The sequence below is a fragment of the Dasypus novemcinctus genome, chromosome 5 (genome assembly GCF_030445035.2).
Source record: "Dasypus novemcinctus isolate mDasNov1 chromosome 5, mDasNov1.1.hap2, whole genome shotgun sequence".
NCBI lineage: Eukaryota > Metazoa > Chordata > Mammalia > Cingulata > Dasypodidae > Dasypus > Dasypus novemcinctus.
In genome coordinates, this window is record NC_080677.1 from 30045953 (window position 1) to 30066814 (window position 20862).

General features: G+C 43.7%; 1 protein-coding gene across 3 annotated transcripts in view; it reads left to right on the top strand.

Annotated features, from left to right (window-relative positions):
- The window catches only part of CPVL (carboxypeptidase vitellogenic like), a 130520-nt gene that overhangs the window by 26520 nt on the left and 83138 nt on the right, over positions 1-20862 (top strand). For all 3 annotated transcript variants that reach the window (XM_004476077.5, XM_004476078.5, XM_058296839.2), the window contains one exon: positions 5997-6115. In XM_004476077.5, coding sequence (XP_004476134.2) covers positions 5997-6115 — 119 coding nt within the window. The remainder of the gene's footprint in view (positions 1-5996; positions 6116-20862) is intronic.

Genomic DNA, 20862 nt, shown 5'->3' on the forward strand with positions numbered 1-20862 from the left:
GGAAAGCAGAGTTTATGCACAGAAGGATGGTAGGTTGGTAGGCATGGTGGGAGTGTGGAAGCAATCCTGGAAATTTTAAAGAAATAATCATTTTCAAGATAAACAATGTATCTAAATATTCCATATGATAATTTACAATAAAGTAGCTTTTCTGCAAGTGTTCTTACAGCCAATAGGATGTCGTTTGTTTTTTTCTTAAACCAAAGGATTCTCATATTTTAAGGGTACATTTCTGTGCTGTTCCTGTTTTTCTGAAATGCAGATTGGCTCCATGTTTCACCATTTCTTTTCTGAGAAAAGGTGAAAAAGTTTTATTATGTAGTCAATGTATTTTAAAAAGAATACACTTTTACTCAATATAGAAAAGTCATGAAAATATGGTAGCCCAAGAGTATAGGCTGATATCATTGAGATGTATATGAAGAGGTGAAAAATTATTTATACAAGCCCACCAAATCTGAACATAGGCTCTGATTTCAGCTCCTTATTAAATGGATACTGATAGCTTAGATTGTGTTCGTTAACAGTAAATCAAAACAAACCATTAAGTCTAGAGCTTAAAAGGAGTTACATAATTTTTGTAACTAAACCCTACCAATCCAAGATGAGGCTATTGAGACTTAAACATGTTGCATGACTTGCCCAAGAGGGATGCTGGTAATACCAGCAGAAAGCAGTTTAGGACCCAGATCTTCTGACTTCTGCTCTGTCATTTACCTACTATAATTTTTTATGTTTTTATTTAAGGAAAAAAAATGTTTTTTCTTGTCCCTCCCTCCCTCCCTCCCTTCCTCCCTTCCTTCCTTCCTTCCTTCCTGAATTGTAGGTTTACATAAAAATCATGCATAAAATACAGGGTTGCCATTTACCACTTGTATTAGTCAGGGTCCTCAGGGAAAAGAACCCAACAGAAAATATCTGTATATATTATGAAATTCTATTATTTTTTAAAATTGTCTCATGGGAATGTGGGGATGTACAAGTCCAGATTCCATAGGGTAGGCTGAAAGCTGGAAATTGATGACAGTTTTCAAAGAATTCCCCAGGAAAGCTGGCTGGCTGAAGTAGAGATGGTAATTCTCTTTGTTGACTGCTGCAGTCATCACTTCTTTTATATCCTTCACGTGATTGGATGAGACCTCTCTCATTGTTGAAGGTAGTTTCAGTTGATTGTAGATGTAGTCAGTCATAGATGCAATCAATGGACTGGCCATTTAAGTCCTCACAGTAACAATCAGGCCAGGACCTGCTTGACCAAACAACTGGGCACCATTATGTGGCCAAGTCGACATATGAACTTAACCATCACACCACCCTATTATTAACACCTCACATTGGTGTGGTACATTTTTACAATTGATGACAGCAAATTTTTATAATTTTACTATTACCTATAGTGCATTGTTTACCTTAGGGTTCACAATTTGTGTTACACAGTCCCACGGATTTTTATTTTATTCTAGTAACATATACAATCTATAATTGCCCCTTTACCCCCATTCAAATATATATAATTCAGTGCTATTAATTACATTCACAATGTTGTGCTATCATCACTACCATCCATTACCAAAGTTTTTCATTATCTCAACTAGAAAGACTCTGTACAATTAAAACATTTACTCCCCATTCCATACTCCCCACCCTATCCCCTGGTTACCTATATTCTAGATTCTGACCCTATGAGTTTGTTTATTCTAATTATTTCATGACATGTCCTTTTGTATCTGCTTATTAAACTCAATATGATGTCTTCATGATTCATCCTTATTGCACATATCAGGACTTCATTCCTTTTTATGGTTGAATAATATTCTATTTGTGTACATACCACATTTTGCTTTATCCGTTTATCACTTGATGGACATTGGTTTGCTTCCATCTTAATTTATTTCCCTTTCTTTAAGAAACTTGTGTTCTTCTGGAGTGACCAGTTGCACACACATGAAATAATCAATACAGGGAGTAGGTAGGTATTATATTTGGATGTAGGTATACTGGAAAGTTTGAGAAGGAAGTTATTCCTATTTGGCATAGTCAAGGGAGAAAATGGTAATAATACTTACCTGTACAGTAGTAGTGAAAATAATAAATAGCTAACATTTAGTAATTATATCCCCCAGTATCTAGTACAGTTTCTCTATATAGTAGACACTCAATAAACATTTGTAGAATTTAAATTTGAGCCCTGTGTGTCAGGCATCATGCCTTGCATGCATTAATTCACCTTGCATGCATTAATTCATTAGGTAACCCTAATGAAGAATGCGTAAGGTTTGTTCCCATTTTACATATGGAAGAACTGAGGCTCAGAGAAATTAAGTTTCTTGTCCAGGAGTATAGAACTAGTCAGTGACAGAGTTGAAACTGAAACCTACATCTCTCTGACTCCAGAACCCAAAGTATGGATCACTGTGTCCAGCTCTAGACTCAAGGGTGTTGGATAAGATTTAGATAAATAGAGAAGGGCAGGTGTACCCTGAGTGAGGGCATTAAGTGAAAGTGATCATGACGTATGCATAGCATACATCGGGCAGGACTAAGGGAAAAGAATATAGGGAAATCCATCGGCCAGATAGGCCACATCCCCCATTCCTGTTTTCCTCGCCCATGAGCATTTCAGGTACAGACACCAGCAGTAGCAAAGAAGATTCCTAGGGAGGTAGGTTTTATCTTCCATCCTTCTGTGCCAAGCCTGATAGATCAACTTTTGATGAAGGACAATATTTAAAATCATAAATATAATGCAATGCCATTTTCTAAAGTTATGTTACACAGTCACAATCTTTGAGCAGAATTTTAAGTGGCTGATCCCAAATCTGGCTCATCTGAGAATTCAGATGCGGCTCTGACAACATAATTAAGGATAATTTATTCAACCACTCTACTGAAAGTTCAGGAAGCTCTGGACAGATGGTCAGCTCACTCCCCTGAATCCCTTTTGTTTATCGTGTCTGTCAAAACCTTAGGAATGTGAGCCTTAATATTGCAGTGGAGCATTTTCAAAATACACAGTAGTTCACAGAAAGACAAGGGTAATTTTTTTTTAAATCCCCAATTAGTTGACTTAGTTTTATTTAATTGTAATTACATGTTTACTTTCTCTGTATTCTCTGAAATAAAATGAATGCACGAGGCAAATTTTAGCCTGTTTATGAACATTGCATTTTCACAAACTTAAAAATAATATGTTGTTACTAGGTCTTAATTTAATATCTGTGTGATCGGATAGCGTCTTGTCCACACTGAGTGTTTGTGAATTTGAAGTGCATCCTGATTAGTTAGTTCAAGCCCTTCTTTGGTCACACTCCCAAATTCATGTCATAAACACTGGTAACAGCAGTAAATAACAAGGAGGACGTGAAATCGCTTCAAAGAAAAGCTTTTTTTTTTTTAACTCTTTTAAAAATTTGTATTGTGAGTCATGGTTTCAGGAAGAAAGAAATTACTGTGTTGGGAGTTTGTTCTCCACATTCCATTAATGGCCTGGAAGGATGGAAAAGAACATTTGAAAATACAAAAAATCATTTTAGTTGAACTTTTAATAATTTTACTATGAGGTAGTTGATGGAAATTTAAAAAATTGAAACAGGTGAAATACTTTTTTAAGGGACAGAGAAAATTTTGCATTTCTTAAGGTATCAGTAAGGTCTGCCTTCCTTAGGCGGTTTTTATAGAAATAAACTAATCCTAGTGCAGAGTCAGTGACCCATCCATCCATCCATCCATCCATCCATCCATCCATCCATCCATCCAACAAAAATGTGTTGATTATCCTAAGTGTGTAAATCAGCAGGCTGTGTCCTGAGGGGACGCAAATATAAATAAGACAAAATTCCTTGCTCTCCAGTGGTTCCTGGTCTAGGAGCGAATCCAAGTAAGCACAAGGTAGCAGAAAAACATCTTTGTTATCTGCAGGAAGGGAGAGGCGGGTGAACATCTGAATCATTTTGAGAGCGGACCGTGGGACTCAGTGCTGCGCTGGGCTCAGGGAGATAGATTGATTCAATCATCCGTTTCCTATATTCCGCTCCCTCCAGCTCCTTTCTATTATATGTTTTCTCTTTTTCTCATTATACTTTGACCTTTCTCATCTTTCTCTGTCTTCTCTCTCGAATCCCTCTCCTGCTCATTCACCTCTCTGTGGTCCACGTCTCAGTTCCAATCCCTTAGTCTTTCCTTTTCTGCCTTCCCTTTTGGCGATCTTGGTGTGATCTTGAGAAGATTAATATTTTCTCTAAGAATATTTCAAAAGCACTTTAAAGGCTGCTGGACCCTGGAGGTGATCTTTCTTTGGGCTAATTAAGAGTGGATGCAGAGTATGGGGAGAGGCAAGATATGACACTGGTATGGGTGCAGGTAACACTTCCCCCAAGGCACCTCTCTCCTCTTTTTCTTAAAATCCTCCTTTTTTTTTTTTTTTTTTCCTTCTTTCTTTGCCTTTTACTGGGGAGGAGGAAGAGGGAATTGGGAAGGGAAGAGAAAGAGCTAGAGAAATTAGATTAATCGCCTTCCCTGGGGGAACTGGGCTGGGCCAGCAAAAGGCAAAGCCTTCTAGACCTCAGTCGCCGTGGCCCAGGGACTAATGGTTATCAAGGCTCCCGTTGGCTGCTCCCTTATTTTGTGTCCAGCTCTGTGCTCAGGGCTTCTGTGCATCTTCCCGTTTGCTCCTCGGGGACAGCCCGGGCTGCTGGAGAGGCAGCAGGGGAATCGGTATCCACAGGAGGAAGGAGGGGTTCTGAGAGATGGCGCGACTTGCTGAGGGGTCTAGCCAGGCCTGCACACCTAGTGCACCTTGAACCGGTGGCAAGCGCAGGGGAGAGGTTTTTGAGATCACGCTTCCTTCCCTGCTCCTTGCTACTTAACATGTCTCAGAAGTAAGTTGCTTTTCTTGAAGGATCGGTTTTTGTTGGGGACACTGGCTTTGTCACCACCGAAGGACTTCTCTCCCACACCCAGACTTTGCCTTCTTCCCCACCATACCTTACTACCTATTTTCTGTTCCCTCTCTGCATCCTTCCTAACCACTGCCTCCCCTCCCGCTCCCTGCCACCTGCACCTTCTCATGAACTCTTAATGAGAAGCAGCGTAACAGGATGGCGGAAGGAACAAACTCTGCAACCTGACCACTAGGTTTAAATCCCACCTCTGCTTTGCTGGCTGGGTGACCTTCCGCAAGTTACCTAACCTCTCTGTGCTTCAGTTTTCTCTTCTCTAAGTGGATAATAATTTACCTACCTCATGATGTAAAGCACTTGGTACAGCAGCCTTCTAGGTATTTGCTCCTATGAGTATTATTTACACCTGGGCACCCTTGGCTTCTGAGCATGCCCTCTGTCCCTTTGCTGCCATAAGAAAGCGAGGGCCCCTGAAATCTACAATTGCCTTGTGTCCTATTTGCCTCTCTCTTGAGGCTCTGCTAGGGGTTACCCCCTTTCTCACTGCTTGCCTCTTCCTACAGACCCCGGTTCCTCCCCTTCCCCTCTTGTCCATTCCCCTTAACAGAAGGGATAGGGCTTTAGCTTTCTGGGAAAACGAGTCTAGAGAACAGAGGCTCCCTCAGGGCCAAGAGCTGCTCGACTGTTTCTCTTGCACCCCACCCTTTCAGGCTCATGTGAGCTTACCCTGCTCTCTATACCAGGTGGTGCAGTATACTATGCTCCTCAGTCTACCTTTTAGAGTGGAGCTGACAGGTGATTTTCTTTTCATCTTTCCTTTTTAAAAATCTTATGAGAGCTCATAAAATATATTTGGGGACTCCTCCCCCCAAAAAAGTTTAAAAATTCATTTGTCCTTGGCTGCTTTGTAATGTTGAGTACCTGGAATCCTCCAGGGCAGGCTGGGATTTGCTGTTGAGAGCACGTTCATGCCAAAACACTTGTAGTCTTTCTGATTATTTCACCCGGGTTCCGGCCCCTGGGAGAGTCTAACAGCCACGGAGACGGCGAACACGGTATTACGACTCTAATCCTTGGGTAAATTTTTTTCCCCACTAGGAAAAGAATTGAGTTTGGTCAGTCCTTTGCCAGGAACGATCCTGAAGAGTTACGCCGGCTACCTCACCGTGAATAAGACTTTGAACAGCAACCTCTTCTTCTGGTTCTTTCCAGCTCAGGTAGGACTGTGGCAGCACCAAACAAGGCACTTACTCTCCAGGGCTGACTGCCACTCGAGGGCCTCAAGAAAGGTTCCCCTACAAACCTACAGGAGTTTTAAAAAAATCTTAGATGTTCTTTTGTTTCTAACAATTAGTGCTAATGACTGCATGATTTCTGTGCAGGAAACAAATGTTTGTGTGTGGGGGGGAAGGGGTTCCATGCCTCCTTTTTTGGAATATTAACACTGCCACATTCCCCTTATCTTTTTGTTGTTTTAAAAATACTTGGGGCAGGGACTGGGGGGAGAACAGAAGGAGGGTAAAGAGCGGGAGACTCCTGCAGTTAACAGGCAATGCAGTCTACGTTTAGTTGGCTGCCCCAGCTGTGAATTTTGCCGTGCCAGCGATTATTCTTGCATCCGCTCATTTGGTACCCTTTATTGAATAATCAAGGTGCTGTAGGGGAGAGAGGAACAGGCACCCAACTCAGACTCTGGGTCTCTGGGGAAGGGTGAGAAGGATTAGTGACGAGGCTGGCTTCCTGGAGAAGGAGCTGTTCACCCTCTCGGGTCCATATAGACACAGGTGGACTTAACCTTGAACTTCGCCAGTTGTACTCAGTGCCCTTCAAGGCCTCACAGCTCTTCTGCATGAACTAGTCACTTTAAACTGATGGTTGCCGTTGGGTATTGGTAGAGGTGCCCAAACACATAATCAAATTTTATCTCACCACTGAGCAGTTTTCTATTTATACTTTCCAAATTGGATTTACTTTAGAAGCCAGAGAAAACAATGAAGAAGCTCTCCCCACGGGAGGGTGGTGTTTATGTTTGCCAGTGATTTGCACATAGCTGTGTTGCATATAAAATGACTGGGTAAATTGCTTACTCCATGGCTGTTTTCAGGTTAAATTGCTTCTCTTGGTTCTTGACTTCTCACTTCTGCTTTCCCAACCACGCCTCTGACGTAGTTCTGTCCCAAGCAAGGACAGTTGGGGAGGCATGTGAGAAACGGTGAGGGGCTCCAGGTCCTCTTTGGTTGCGCTCCTAGCAGTCTTCAGGCTGTTACCTACTCTGGGAAGCCGTCCTCAAACCCCAAAGAGGGTCTTCTCCTTCCTCTGTGTTACAGGGTGAGGCAAGTGGGGCGCCTCCAGCTCAAGACAGAAGGAGATATTCCCTCCCGGGGTCCTGCAAGTCCAGGGTCAGCCCTGACAGTGAGCGCCCCCCTGGCTTCAGCTGGCGTCTTCACCAGGGAGGCCCGGCAGCCAGGGGCGGGGGAGGCTGTGGATTCTGTCCTTCCAGGTCTGCCTGCCGGGGTGCAGAGCAGGGTGGAGAAAGGTGGAGAAGAGTGGAGAGTGGTTCTTCAGAAGCAAGCAGGAAAATACCCAACACAACCAATTCAAGAAGTGATATAAATCAAGCCTAGAAACAGGACCTGAGATTTTTTCTAGCAAATTTTTTATTGTCTTTTTTCAAAAAGATACATCGATCACACAAAATGCTACATTAAAAAATATAAGAGGTTCCCATATACCCCACTCCCCCACCCCACTCCTCCCACATCAGCGAGCTCTTTCGTCAGTGTGGCACATTCACTGCAATTGGTGGATACCCTCTGGAGCACTGCTGCACCGCATGGACTCCCGTCGAGGTGACCTGATTCTAAGAGGAGGAAGCTTTCCTTGAGTTCTTGGAGGTGTCTGAAACATCATGCCTTCCAGAAGCCATGCCGTACGTGCATGTCTTTGATATCACCTGTGTCAGCATCACTGAAGACAGAATTTACCATTCACTGCTTTGTGTTAGTTTCCTATTGCTGCTTTAACACATTACCCCAAACTCAGCAGCTTAATACAGCACAGATACGTTATTTTACAACTCTGGAGGTCAAAAGTCCGACGTGGGTCTCCCTGGGCTAAAACCAAAGTGTTGGCAGGGCTGTGTTCCTTCCGGAGGCTCTAGGGAGCATCCATTTATTTGCCTTTCCCCGCTTTCAAAGGCCACCCGCATCCCTTGCCTCAAAGCCTGCAACCGCGGGTGGACTCCTCCTCACACTGCCTCTCTCTTGCTGACCCCAGATTGTGTCTCCTTCTCTGACTCTGACTCCCTTTTCCACTTTTAAAGACCTTGTGATGGCCCTGGGCCCACCTGGGTAATCAGGATACACTCCCTGTTTTAAGTCAGCCGGTCAGGTTGCCAAGGCCAGCAAACTTGAGCCCCCTTTGTCATGTAACGTAAGTATTCATAGGCTCGAGAATTAGGGCGCAGACACCATTTGGGGGCCATTCTGCCTACCACAGCCTCGGCCACTTGTGCTTTGAACAAAACGGACGCTTGAAAGGTTTGCCCAGATCAGTGTTGGGGTTCTCAATACGTTTTCTCTTGGTGATGCTCACATTTTATTGTTTGCAAGAATGATCTGTGGCATCCTCCGGAGAGTCTGATTCCTTAAGTTGGGAGAAGCCGGCAAACTTCAGAATCACCAGGGGGCCCACCCTCGAGAAAGCCTGGCTCCAGCCTACGGGCCCACTGCCCAGTGCTCCTGACCCAAAGTGACCCGCCCTCCTTTTCCCAGAGATGCCTGGAACAGCCGAAGCAAGATGATGCTGTCCTGGGCACCCAGCTGGGACGAGGGCTAAATGGGGGTGCCGGAGAGGCCAGTGAAGTCCATGGGGGTCAGCTTTCCCAGTCCTGCCTGTGTTACTCCTCTCTGACCAGACCCGGCTCAGCCTGGGGCGCCCTCTCCTCTTCCTCCCACTCTGTGCCCGCGCCCCCCACCCCGGCCCTTCCTTTCTTTCCTGCTTTGTTAATTAATTCCTTGTTGACTACTGGGTGTTGAATCTTCTTTAGTAAATAATCCAGATTTGTAAAAATAGGAATTTATGATGAAGGAGTAGGTCAGACAGAAACACGCCCCCGGCCCCTTTTGCTCTTCCTTTTCTCCCTTCAGGCTGCCTCTGAGCAGGTGAACCGCTGTGTCTAGAATGCGGGTGAGTGGTGGACTATGAAGGTGCTCAGGGGACTGGGAGGCTGCACCCACCCCTGGTTGCCCAGCTAATCCCTGAAACAGTGGCTGGGCTGCTGTTTTCCTTCTCCCCTTAATTAAATGAAAACCTAGCTGTGTGTCCCCTGGCCAGATGAGGGGCTTTGGGGCCTAGTCCTGAAGCCGGCATCTCGCTCTAGGCCCACCCCAGTAGACGGAGCGCTAGGCCGCCACCGCGGGAGGGGGGCCTCCAGTGGAGGGTGCGCTGCTGGAAGCGATAGACTGCGCTTCCGGGGAGACAAAAGCAGAGATGAAAAGGTGGTACCCAAAGCCGGTGTCCCCACCTGGCAGGCAGAATAGATTGTTTTGAGACCTCCCCACGGGAGCCTGCACACCGAGCCAGCTATCTGAGGCCGCAGAGCAGCCCCTCCTGCCGAGACGGTCGGCTGTAAATGATGGAACGGGGCCGGTTTGGGTGAGGAGATAAAGGATGTGAAAAGGAGAAGCAGCAGTCACGGAAATGGAGGGGGGGGTTCCTTTTCATTTGGCAGGAATATTAGTTCGTTGCCCGTCACAGGGAAGCAGCTGATAACTGTCATCAGGAGAGAAATGACCCCTTTAAAAAACTGAAGGCAGAGAAAATGCAAGCTCCAGGAAGGATGCCACGGTTGTAATATCCTCTGAGTATTTTGAGGGGGGATGCTGTTTCTCAAATTAGTTTAGTTTTCCTGTTATTTCTGAGACTCCCCTGTTCTTGCATTCAAATCAGTGCCTAATGGATTGCAGAACTTGGCGTGCAGAGGGGATACAATCTGCAAGAGAAATGAATAGGCGTTTTGCATAGGACGAGAAGTATAATGAAGCCAATAAAACTGTAACAATGATAATAGTTATTGTTTATTGAACATTGGCTGTTTGCTAAGCACCGTGCATTTTCTTATTTAATTCTTACAATAACCCCCATGAGGAAGAAATTATTATCCTCATTTACATATGACAGAAACTGATGATTATAGAGATTAAATAACTAGCCCCAAGTTGCTCAGCTGGGAATGGGCAGAACTGGGATTTAAATCTAGATCTCTGACTTTAAAATCTTTGCTCTTGATTACCATGTGTAAGATACTTAGAAAAAACAAAAACAAAACAAAACAAAACAAATTATGGGCTAGAATATAGTGGTTAAAAGTAGAGCTAGTCAGACTTGGATAGAAATCTTATTTTTACCACTTAGGCCAAATGTAACCTTTTGAGTATGTTTCTTAACCTCTTTATCAGTTTCCTCATTCTAAAATGGGAATCAAAACACCTACTTGACAGAGGTTTTGAGACATGAGATAACATTTGTAAAACCCTTAGAGTAGTGCCTGGCAGAGTTAGGATAGTTGCTGATGCTGTTTTTATTATTACTATCATGCCATTATTAATGGCAAATACTGTACAGAAGGAAACCAGCCACAGTTTGGGAGATTAAAGAAGACAGGAAATAGGGGAAAATTCTAAATTGGAAGGACCTGAAAGACAGCCAAGCATCTGGATTAGTTGCAATTGGGTAAGGAAATAACAATGTGAATTGGGATTTTTTACATTTAAGAAAAGAAAAAGGAGTATGGATGATTAATTTTTAAAATTAGCATCCCTCTCATTGAAAAAAGATATCCAGTATTGGGCTTTGTCTTATAGATACAGGAACATAGGTAATTTATTGAAAGTATTAGCCAAAACCTGCAGATTATTGGTCTCAAATGTCATAGGGTCAAAACCCAAGGCATTAATTTAGACTTCAGCCCCTTTACTAAGGCCCCATCTTGCTCCTTTGGCCAAGGCAAATGGCTGCGACTCCTGGAATCTGAGTATCCATTTGGTGACTGAGGAAGGATAGTGTCATATTGAGGAGTCAGTAAGGCGAGGAATAGGAAGAAGCAAGCGAGGCACCTAAGGGGGACATTTAGGGAGGTGCTCACTCCCAGGGTTGTGCAAGTTCTGACCCTTCATCATCAGATGCCCAGGAAAATCCAGGTAGCATGGGGTCAGGTTAACAGAGGAAGATCCAGGTAGCATGGGGTCAGGTTAACACAGAAAGAGCCAGGTAGCATGGTGTAGTAGTCAGCCAAAGGGGTGCCGATGCAAAATACCAGAAATTGGTTGGTTTTTATAAAGGATATTTATTTGGGATAGAAGCTTATACAGTTACCAGGCCATAAAGCGTAAGTTACTTCCCTCACCAAAGTCTGTTGCCACGTGTTGGAGCAAGATGGCTGCCAATGTTCGGCCTTCCTTTTCCTCTTAAGGCTCCATGGCCCCAGCTTCTTCCAATGTTAGTTGTAGACTGGGAGAAGCTCTTCTCTTTCCCAGGGCTTGTGAGGAATAAGCCCATAGAGGTCTGGGCTCAGCTACAGCTGTAGGCTATTATGCTGGTCTCTCTTCCCAGGGTCTCTGCTGTGTCTATGGAGCCGTCTCTACTCCTCTGTGTTACTTCCCAGGGCTGCAGCTCAAAAAATTTCTCGTGTCCTCCTTCTCCGCATCTTTACTTCCCCAGGCTCCACATCAAAACTACCACCTCTCTTCTCAGCAGTGCAGTTCCTACTGATGTAGTCCAGTCAAAGCCTTAATCATTATTTAATCAACTAAAACTGAAACTTCTGAATCCATATAATCTAATATGCCCAGAGTGACAGACTAGTTCACAAACATAATCCAATATCTATTTTTGGAATTCATAAACAATATCAAACTGCTACACATGGGGTTAGGTTCACACTGGACCCATGACTTAAGGAAACAATGCAGTGAAATGGCAATGAACCTCACTGATGCTCCTGGTCTAAAACATAAAGCATTCTCTCTAGGAGAAGAGCATGTCCCCAAGGGGACCTGGAAGCCAGCAGGTCAGCTTGCCCCTGGGGATGAAGGTGTGGATTGGCCCCAGGAGCCTCCGCAAGGTGCTGGGTGCACCTCCTCTTTTTGGTGTCCAAACTTCTTCAGTAACAGTCGATGTGGTAAGACAGTAGGTCCCAAACTTGGCTGCTGCTCCTCAGAAATACATGGGATCTGAATAAATAGGATTGATTCCTCAGCTCAGTGTCTGCCCCTCCCAGCAGAGATTCTAATTAAGTAGATCTGGAATAGTTCTAACAAGCTCTGCAAGTGATTCCAGTGCAGCCAGTCAGCGTACTTGAATTGGGAAAAGAGGAAAGAGAACTGGAGGTGGATTTTAATCCCAGGCCTGCAGTTCCTGTCTTTATAACTTGCGACAAGTCATTTAAATTCTCTGGGCCTCACTCATCTCATAATAGGAAAAAGATGTTGAACCTAGTGGATGGCTAAGGTTCTTTTCCAGTCTTACCTTCTCTCATTCTATAGTTTTAAGCCTGCTTGCCTATAAGGCATGCCTAAATATGTTACCAGGGTATAAAAACATACAAGAACTCCAAATCAAGGTCTGGGCTGAGTGAATGAGACTTTGCATTTGTGGTAGCCAGCCTCTAAGATGACTCTAGTGACCTTCATCTCTTGGTATCCATGCCCTTGTATAAGGCCACCTAACATTGAATCAGGTTTGACCCTTGTGATCAATAGATTAAGGCAGAAATGACAGTGTGTGACTTCCAAGTCTAGATCATAAAGGGCATTGCACCTTCTGCCTTGAACCCTCGTATCATTTACTCTGGGGGAGTCTGGATGCCATGTTAGGAGGATACTAAAGCAGCCACGTGGAGGAGCCTCCAGCCTCCAGCCAGCATCGGCTTGTCATGTGAGTCAATTTGGATGCAGAGCCTCCAGCCCCAGTCAAGCCTTCAGATGACTGCAGCCCCAGCCAATATCACAACGGCAACCTTACGAGAGACCTTGAGCCAGAATTGCCCAGCCAAGACACCCCCAAATTCCTGACTTATAGAAAGCATGAGAGATGATATATTGTTGTTTCAAGTCACTACATTTTAGAGAGCTGTTATACCACATTAGATAACTAGGGCAGCCTCTCGTCACATATTTTTTGTCTCTTGCTCTGATTCTTGTGACAATGAGCAAACATTCCCTAACCTGGGGGGTGTGAGCCTAGGGCATGATGAGCCACTGTGCCAAATGTCATTTATTGCCTTTCACCTCCAATTCCACCCTTACCTTCTCTGAGATAAGGAAGCATTTTCCCAATGTAGTGAGCATGATATTAAGCTTTGTCAGTAGAGGGTGCTGCAGGGACATAGCAGGAGAAAAGTCTTCTTCTGTTCCTGGTTCCAGTGTCCTGCATTTTGCTATTTCTTGTCCCTGCTACACAGTACATCAGTAAGACATGTTTTAGGACATGAGTGGCTTTGTGCCTTAGCTACACACCCAGACTTTGCAGAACCTCAGAAAGCTTATAGTTCTGGCTCTGGCCTGATGGCCACCTTGCCAAGTTCCTCCCAACATAGACACCACGTATTCCAGACCTTATGCCACCTGCCAACAAGCAGGCTCCTAACAGCTCAACTCTCTGCAGCACTTTCACCAGTTTTGGCCATTTTCACCTTAGGGTTGGTTTCCCTCAGCACTCTCAACTTGGACACTGTACACCTCAGGCCTTACACGGCCCTGTCAGTACTCTTGCCTCTGACTCCCTCCACATGCCAGCTTCAGCTGCCTGTACCCCAATTCCCTCTGTGTACCCACCCACAAGCCATAGCCATCTACACTCTGTAGGGTTGTTTCCCACAGCCCTCTCAACATGGGCACTGTGCACATTAGGCTTGTTGCCTCCCTTCAAGTAAGTGGGCTCCCAACATCCTCATTCCTCCTGCATGCCCACCTGATAGTCACAGGACACTTCTTCCCTGAAAAAGTTCACTGCTTGCCCTGGGATTGTGAGCCAGCTTTGGGCTAGGGCACACACTGAACTTCTTAGCCATCCTGTGGGCTATAACCATCCCTTCCCCAGTGAAGTTTGAACCCCAAATTGAGGAGGGTCCTCAGTCCCCCATCTGGTTTATCCACCCATGAGTACTCTTTCTCATCCTGTATATTTTTTGAGTTCGTTTTACATCTTTATAGTTATTTCCCTGTTGTAATTAAAATTTATTTATATTAATATTTCTCTGCCAAAATTAATGTGTGGTTTCAGTCTCCTGAATGGACCCTAACTGATATATTCACCTATTCTAAATCCTTTTCTCATGCCTGGAGACACCAAGAGTGGGAACTGTGGTCTGGCCCAAGGAACCAGGAGCCGGAAAGGCACCTGGAACCAGGACAGCCAGCCTTCCTCAACTGTATTCTCTCCAAGACCACAGGATTACTCATTTGTGCTTCATTCTTCTCTCTCGGAAGATCAATGTGCTTTGCTTTGCCTGTATTTTCAGAAAATAGCCAAACTATAGTTTCCAAGTTGACCTGTTTTCAGATCATACAATCAACAGAGATTAACTGGCACTTTTCCTAGGGCCAGAGAGTGATTTGACCCGATTTGAGGTGTTCTCCTTTGGTCCACTAAGCTTAGGATGAGGGTGCTGGGTCAGTCACGTGGGAAAAACATGGCTAATGGACCATCTTTGTGGGTAGAGGGAAAGTCATTTCTTGGAGCAAGAAGTGTGGGGTAGACAGACAGATTTCTTAAAATATGTATACCACAGGTGGCTAGAAATCCATTACTAATGCTGCAAAGATTTGAAGGTCTTTCAATTGCCTTCTTCAAACTTTCCCTGTTTACCTTCTCTTTGATATGCATTTATGGTGTTGGGATCTAGAAGAATAGAGAGTAGATGGGGCAAACAAAGTAGCTAAAAATAAGTTATAGACCACCCCATCCATAGGTATATTTGGACTGCAGAAATCCTTGTGTGTCTGATCATATTGGAGCAATGAAGATTTAATAGGGAGAAGAGAATAACTTTTTGAGCCACTTTGTTCTTTGCATTGATAATGGAAGGTAAGACCTGGTGTTCTCCTACCTCCCATCCCTCTCTCCCCCAGCCTTTCTTTCTAAAGTACAGCTCCTTGATAGAAAGCACATACGGAGAAGCCAAACCTTTCTCATGAAGAAATGAGAGCCAGGTAGAGGTGTTAAGAAGGGGAAAAATTGAGCAGATTCTAGTGGGGACATAAACTGGTTCAGATTAATGAGCTGATTCAAAATGTGGTAAGTCAGGAGGAGTTTAGAAGCAATACAAGGAAGCCTTCAAACAGAAAATGATCTGAAAAAGCTAATTTTCCGTATGACAGTACAGGGCAATAATTATAGTAAATGAAGATTAAGGAAGTAGTTAATACCAATAACTTCTAGTAGAATTCCTGTGAAAAGCACAGAATGTCTTAAGTAAGTTCTTCGTATGCTTTAAAGCATGTGGGTAGAATTAAAATATTATTATGTACCTATTTAACGATTCTAGTCATAAACTAATTATTTTAAATAAAACGCTCTGCCTTGATTAACACCATTCGTGTAGAAGCTGAAGTTTTAACTGAACTGGGTTCTATGGGGCAAAATGGGAGCCCATTCTAACATACTTGGGGGGAATTTAGATACATTACTTGGGGTTCTAATGACTTCAATTAGATAGAACACATTACTTACACCAAGCTAATGATCAGCCACCGCACATAGAAGTGTGAATACAGCCTTAATTAGTTTACTAATTGAGTTCACATTTTAAGTGGTACCATTGCTTGATCCTCCCGATTGGGTCTGTTAGTGGTTTAGTTGCTGATTCTTCTTACATGGTGTGGCATTCCTTATTGCGGGTGAGGAGGAGTGGCTAACACTCCTCACTGACGGTGGAGTCAGCAGCTGTGACTTCAACTACTCACTAAAATATATTCGTAGCCTCAAAACCAATACTCATGGCCCTTTTGCGGTCATTAGCAGACACGTGCAGAGCAGCAAAAAAATTTAGTTGCCTGATACATTCCCAGCTGGGGTTGAGCGAGGTGGCACGCTGCCATCTTGTTTCAGCCTCACACTGCAAGCAAGTGTCCTTTTTAAGATATATTTAGAGCCACACTTTTCACTTTTTTGTGCTGTTTGTTGGTGATTTTGCTGTTTCAGATGCGCCCCCGCCCCCAAACGCTGTGCTGCAGTGCTGACCAGTTCATTAGCACAAGAAGGATGTGTTAGATAAGCTCAGCATGGGTTAGGGAGCTATTGGCTGTGAGTTCAGTGTTACTAAATCAACAATGAGTATTAAATGAGGTGAATTTAAAGAGAACCACACGTAAAGGTTATGGATTGATGGGTTGATTAAAATGTTGTGAACAGAGGCTCACCAGAACCTAATCCTGTATTTCCCTCAGGGGCAATGGTTCAGTATTCGCTACTTCAGAGTTCACGGTGACCTTTTAGAACCTAACTACCACGAATGATGAGAATCGACTGCACGTACCTAGCCCTGGGTATTGGAAGATGGCCGCCCTACTACGAGTGATTCCTTAGTCAAAGCATTGTCCTCGCACTGGTTAAGGTGCCTGAGACTCTTAAAATTATAGTCATTCCAATAAAGGTCTTTTTAAAAATACAACCACATTAGTTTGGAGTATTGGAATCAGCAAGTCTTTAGCTCCCCCCCTGTAAATTACCCCTGTGAGGCCTGATTAGCAGGTCACCTCTGTCGAACAATGCAGGGGAGATCCTGGAGAGGAAAGTACAGTGGATGGTTTGTGGAGACAGGGTGAAAAGGAAGTCTCAGAGCCGATGGCAACTCTATCCAAGGAGGGCATTTCTACGTGGGAGCAGTAGAACAGGAAGGATTCAGCACTAGTTTAGTTTCATTTTGTTTTCCCACGTGCGGTCTCCTCTGGTGAATCCTCTTTCCTCACTTACAAGCAAAGAGAAAGGAAGAAATTGGGTGTGTTAAACCAAATAAATGAGTTTTGATTACGTTGAATGCCTTTCCAGTAAGACAAAGGGTCAGTTTGTTTCACCATCATTGTGAAAAAGGAATGTAATGCACTAAAGTAAGAAATTATGTAGAGATTCTGAAAAATAGAGTAGGTAACCTCCCTCCTGGGTTGTTCATTCAGAACAAAACCTGAAGGAGCGTCAAGGTTCACGAGCTGGCCACTAGGGGTCATCAGAAGAACTGAAAGGGATTCAGAGTCAAACTGTAGCTGTTTCTTGCTTATGGGACCTTCTACCACTAGGCAGACTTTTCACTTGAATACTTAGAATTTCTCTATTCCTTCTTTGTGATCATCGGTTCTTTCTATATTACTCTGACCTACAAGTCATTAGTAGAGATATTCTTTTCTTTTCAATTAAAAATGTAAGTGCTCCATCAGTGGGGATTACTTGTCTTAGCTCAAATGTTACTTATCTCAGAGGTCTTCTTTGTGTACTTAATCTAGAATCCCTATCATATCTCTATCATTTCACCCATCTATTTAATTACTTGTTTGTTTCCTGCGTCCGCACCCTCCCCAGAAAAATAATGAGAGCTAACACTTAAGTGTATGTGCCGGGCACTCTTTTAAGTGCTTTGCATATGTCAACTCTGTAAGTCGGCCCCACAACCTTATGAGATGGACATACAATGATCCTCATTTTAAAGCAGAGGCCGCTGAGACCCAGAGGTGTTAAATAACTAGCCCAGTGCCACAGCTGGAAGGTAGCGGAGTTGAATCTTAGACCCTGTGGGTCTGGCTCCCAAATGGATGCTTTTAACCATCCAGGATCCTGCTGGTCCATGAGTGGGATCTGCTTTGCCTCCCCAGCCCCTAGAACAAGGCCCTGTGAGGAGGCAGCGTTATATGTTCAATGAATTAATCCGTGGTCATGAATTCATGGAGTGGAGTGCTATTCAGTCAAATGGTAGGTGCTAATATGAAGAGCCGTCAACAACATGTTGTTAAGTGGATACAGCAAATATAAAATATTATGCGTAGCCTGATGATATTTTTGAAAAAGTATTTATGTGTATTTCATATATACTATCTACAAGATGTGTGTGCATGCGTGTGTGTGTGTGTTTATAGTACAGAAACCCCTGGAAGGGTAAACATTATGATCCTCTCTGAGGAGTAGGATTGGTGGGAGAAGGGGGATTTTTTTAATACTTGTAAAAATTATTAGTTAAGATTACTTTTTTGTAATGTAAAAGTTTTAAAGAAAAATTTTAAGGAAAACTTTTGACAAAAATAAATATGCTAATTTCAGTCCTGAATTTTGTAACACTCTAAATGACCTCAAGCCTATATCTCTTACTTCCTTTGATACTACATTTTGCAATGTGGTTTTGCTTAGGGTGTCTTCATTTACCTTTATTATTTCCTAAGTGGGGGGAAGGGAGTGGGAGAAGGGTTACCCTGTCACAATTAGGAGCTAACTAAATATATCATTCTAAGAATTAGCATATGATAATTTCAAGTATAAATATTATACAACAAAAGTGGGCTTGCTATGATATATGTAACTCTTGAATTTTTAGCCTTAAGCATGTGAACCTTTATTTTGCAGATAAGGGTGGAATTAGTTCACAGGTTGATAAACTCACTAAAGTAGAAAGATGTACCCATTGGGTTTTCTTTAAAAAACCAGGCTTCTTCAAGGGCTGTTAAAGCTCCTTTATCTCCTTCAGAAAGTAAATTTGAGGAGCAAGGTCAGCTGAGGTTGGAGGTGTGTGCAGATCTATTATTTAAACATTCTAGGAATGCAGTGTCTTGTGCTTCAAAGTTGCATAATAAAGATGTTTGGCACGAGCTGTTGGACTTGACTTTGTAGTGTGGCTTTCAGGATCAGGCTATTCTCTGAGAGCCTGGAGGTCCGGGTCATGGTGCCAGGTCACAGGAAGGGACGTGAAAGCAAAGGGAGGATAGGGTGGGGGGCAGAGGCACCCGAGAGTCCAAGTTCTTAGCCCTGGCTGCATTAAGACTTGCATGGGAGCTTTTGGAACAAACTGATGCCTGCCTCACCCCAGGCCAATTGAACTGAAACTTCTAGAGATGGGGCCAGAGTTTTTTTTTCAAAGCTCTGCTAGTTACTATATATTCTTTTAAATTACAGTAATGTGTTTATAACCAGAATTTCCCATTTTAACCATTGCTAAGTGTACAATTCAGTGACATTAATTACATTCACATTATTGTGCTACCACCACCACCATCTATTACCAAGACTTTTTACATAATGGATTATTATTCAGCCGTAAAAAGGAATGAAATTCTGATATCTACAACAGCATGAATGAACCCTTGAAAGGTTTATTATGTTGAGTGAAATAGGCCAGACCCAAAAGGACAAATAATGAGTGAGTCCACTTATATGGAATATGTAAAATAAGCAAATTCATCTGGAGGGTTGGTTGGAAGTCTCCTAGTTATTTTGCCTGTGCAGCCAAGGCTGTGGCTTCCAGGGCTCCCATGCACGTTAGGAAGGAAATGGGACCAGCCTGCATATGCACAAGAATCAGTGGACAGACCGACAGTCCCAGGCATGCTGGGAAGAGCAGGCTCTACTTCAATCTAGATTCCGTTGTTTTTCAACCTCTAATATGTGCATATTTGCTTCTTCTGTGACTGGATACAAATGGAGAGCGGTCCTGGTGAGTGGTACTGAAAAATAGCACACAGGAAATTGGGTCTGGACAAGTTGGGGCAGAGCTGGTTACACTGATGTAGCACATTAGGGTTTACAATATAATTCCTTATATATCACCTCATCAGAGCCTTCAAGCAACCCCGTGAGGTGGGCATTACAGCCACTGGACATGGGGAAACTGAGGGCAGAGATCGCACAGCTACTCCATGGCCAGGTAGAACCCAAACCTTTCCGTCTGCCAATTCCAGGGCTCACTCCACTGCCACACAGCAGCCTTGAAAGGATGTCTTTGTTTTTATTTCTTCCCGCCTCAACCTGTAAGACAAGACCCTGGTTCTCTTGACCTTTTCACAGACATTTGCAGCCCTGGGGGCAGGAGGACTTACTAGAGAAAAACTGATCAGGGCAGATGTAGGCCAAAGGAGCAAAGGAAAAAAGTGCCAAGCTCCTTACTGTTCCTATTTTCTAATGTATAGATTCTTTATATTAAAGACAACTGTACATTCCTAGTATTTGTCCCGCATAGCAAGAGCTTATATTTGTAGGATGCCTACTAACTATTTGCCACTCTCTGGGCTTTTTGAAAATCCATGTCTTTAATCCTCCCAGTGACCACGTGACATAAGTACTATACTTAATCCCATTTTACTTGTGAGAAATTGAGGCCCACAGATCTTAGGCAACTGCCAAAGCCACACAGCTGACAGGTAGTAAAGCCAGAATTTGAACCTAAGCACTCTGGGGCAAGAGTACCCACCCCTCACCCCCCAGTTATCTATTATCCTGGCTTTTGAAGCTATAGTCCTACTGATCTGAGTTCCCAATTGACTCTGGACTTGTTCCATTTCTACCTATTTCCTTAATTGTAACAATAGTTTACAGGAACAATAATTAAGGCTTTGTTCCACTGACTTTACAAATATTATCTCATTGAATTCCTTAGTGCACAGAAGTGGGCCCCAGGTAGCCCCTCCCAGGGAAGCCCTTCTCCAGCTCTAGACTGTCCTTCACACAGCTCCCGTGTCCTCAGGCTCCCCTTGGCCCCTTTCCAAAGCTGCTGAAGGACTCTTTGTCAGACTTACGGTGACTGGAGAAGACAAATCCCTCTAGTCTCTCTGTCCTCACAGTTAGGATCCTGCCCCATCAGCTCTTCATTCCAGGTTCTTGGCTGTGGCATCCGCTATCCCCTTCACTGAGTTAGTCATGCCTTCTACCATCCCGGTGGATGGAGCCATGTCATCCTGGTGGATGAGCCAATATTCTCAGGTCTGCCAGTGAA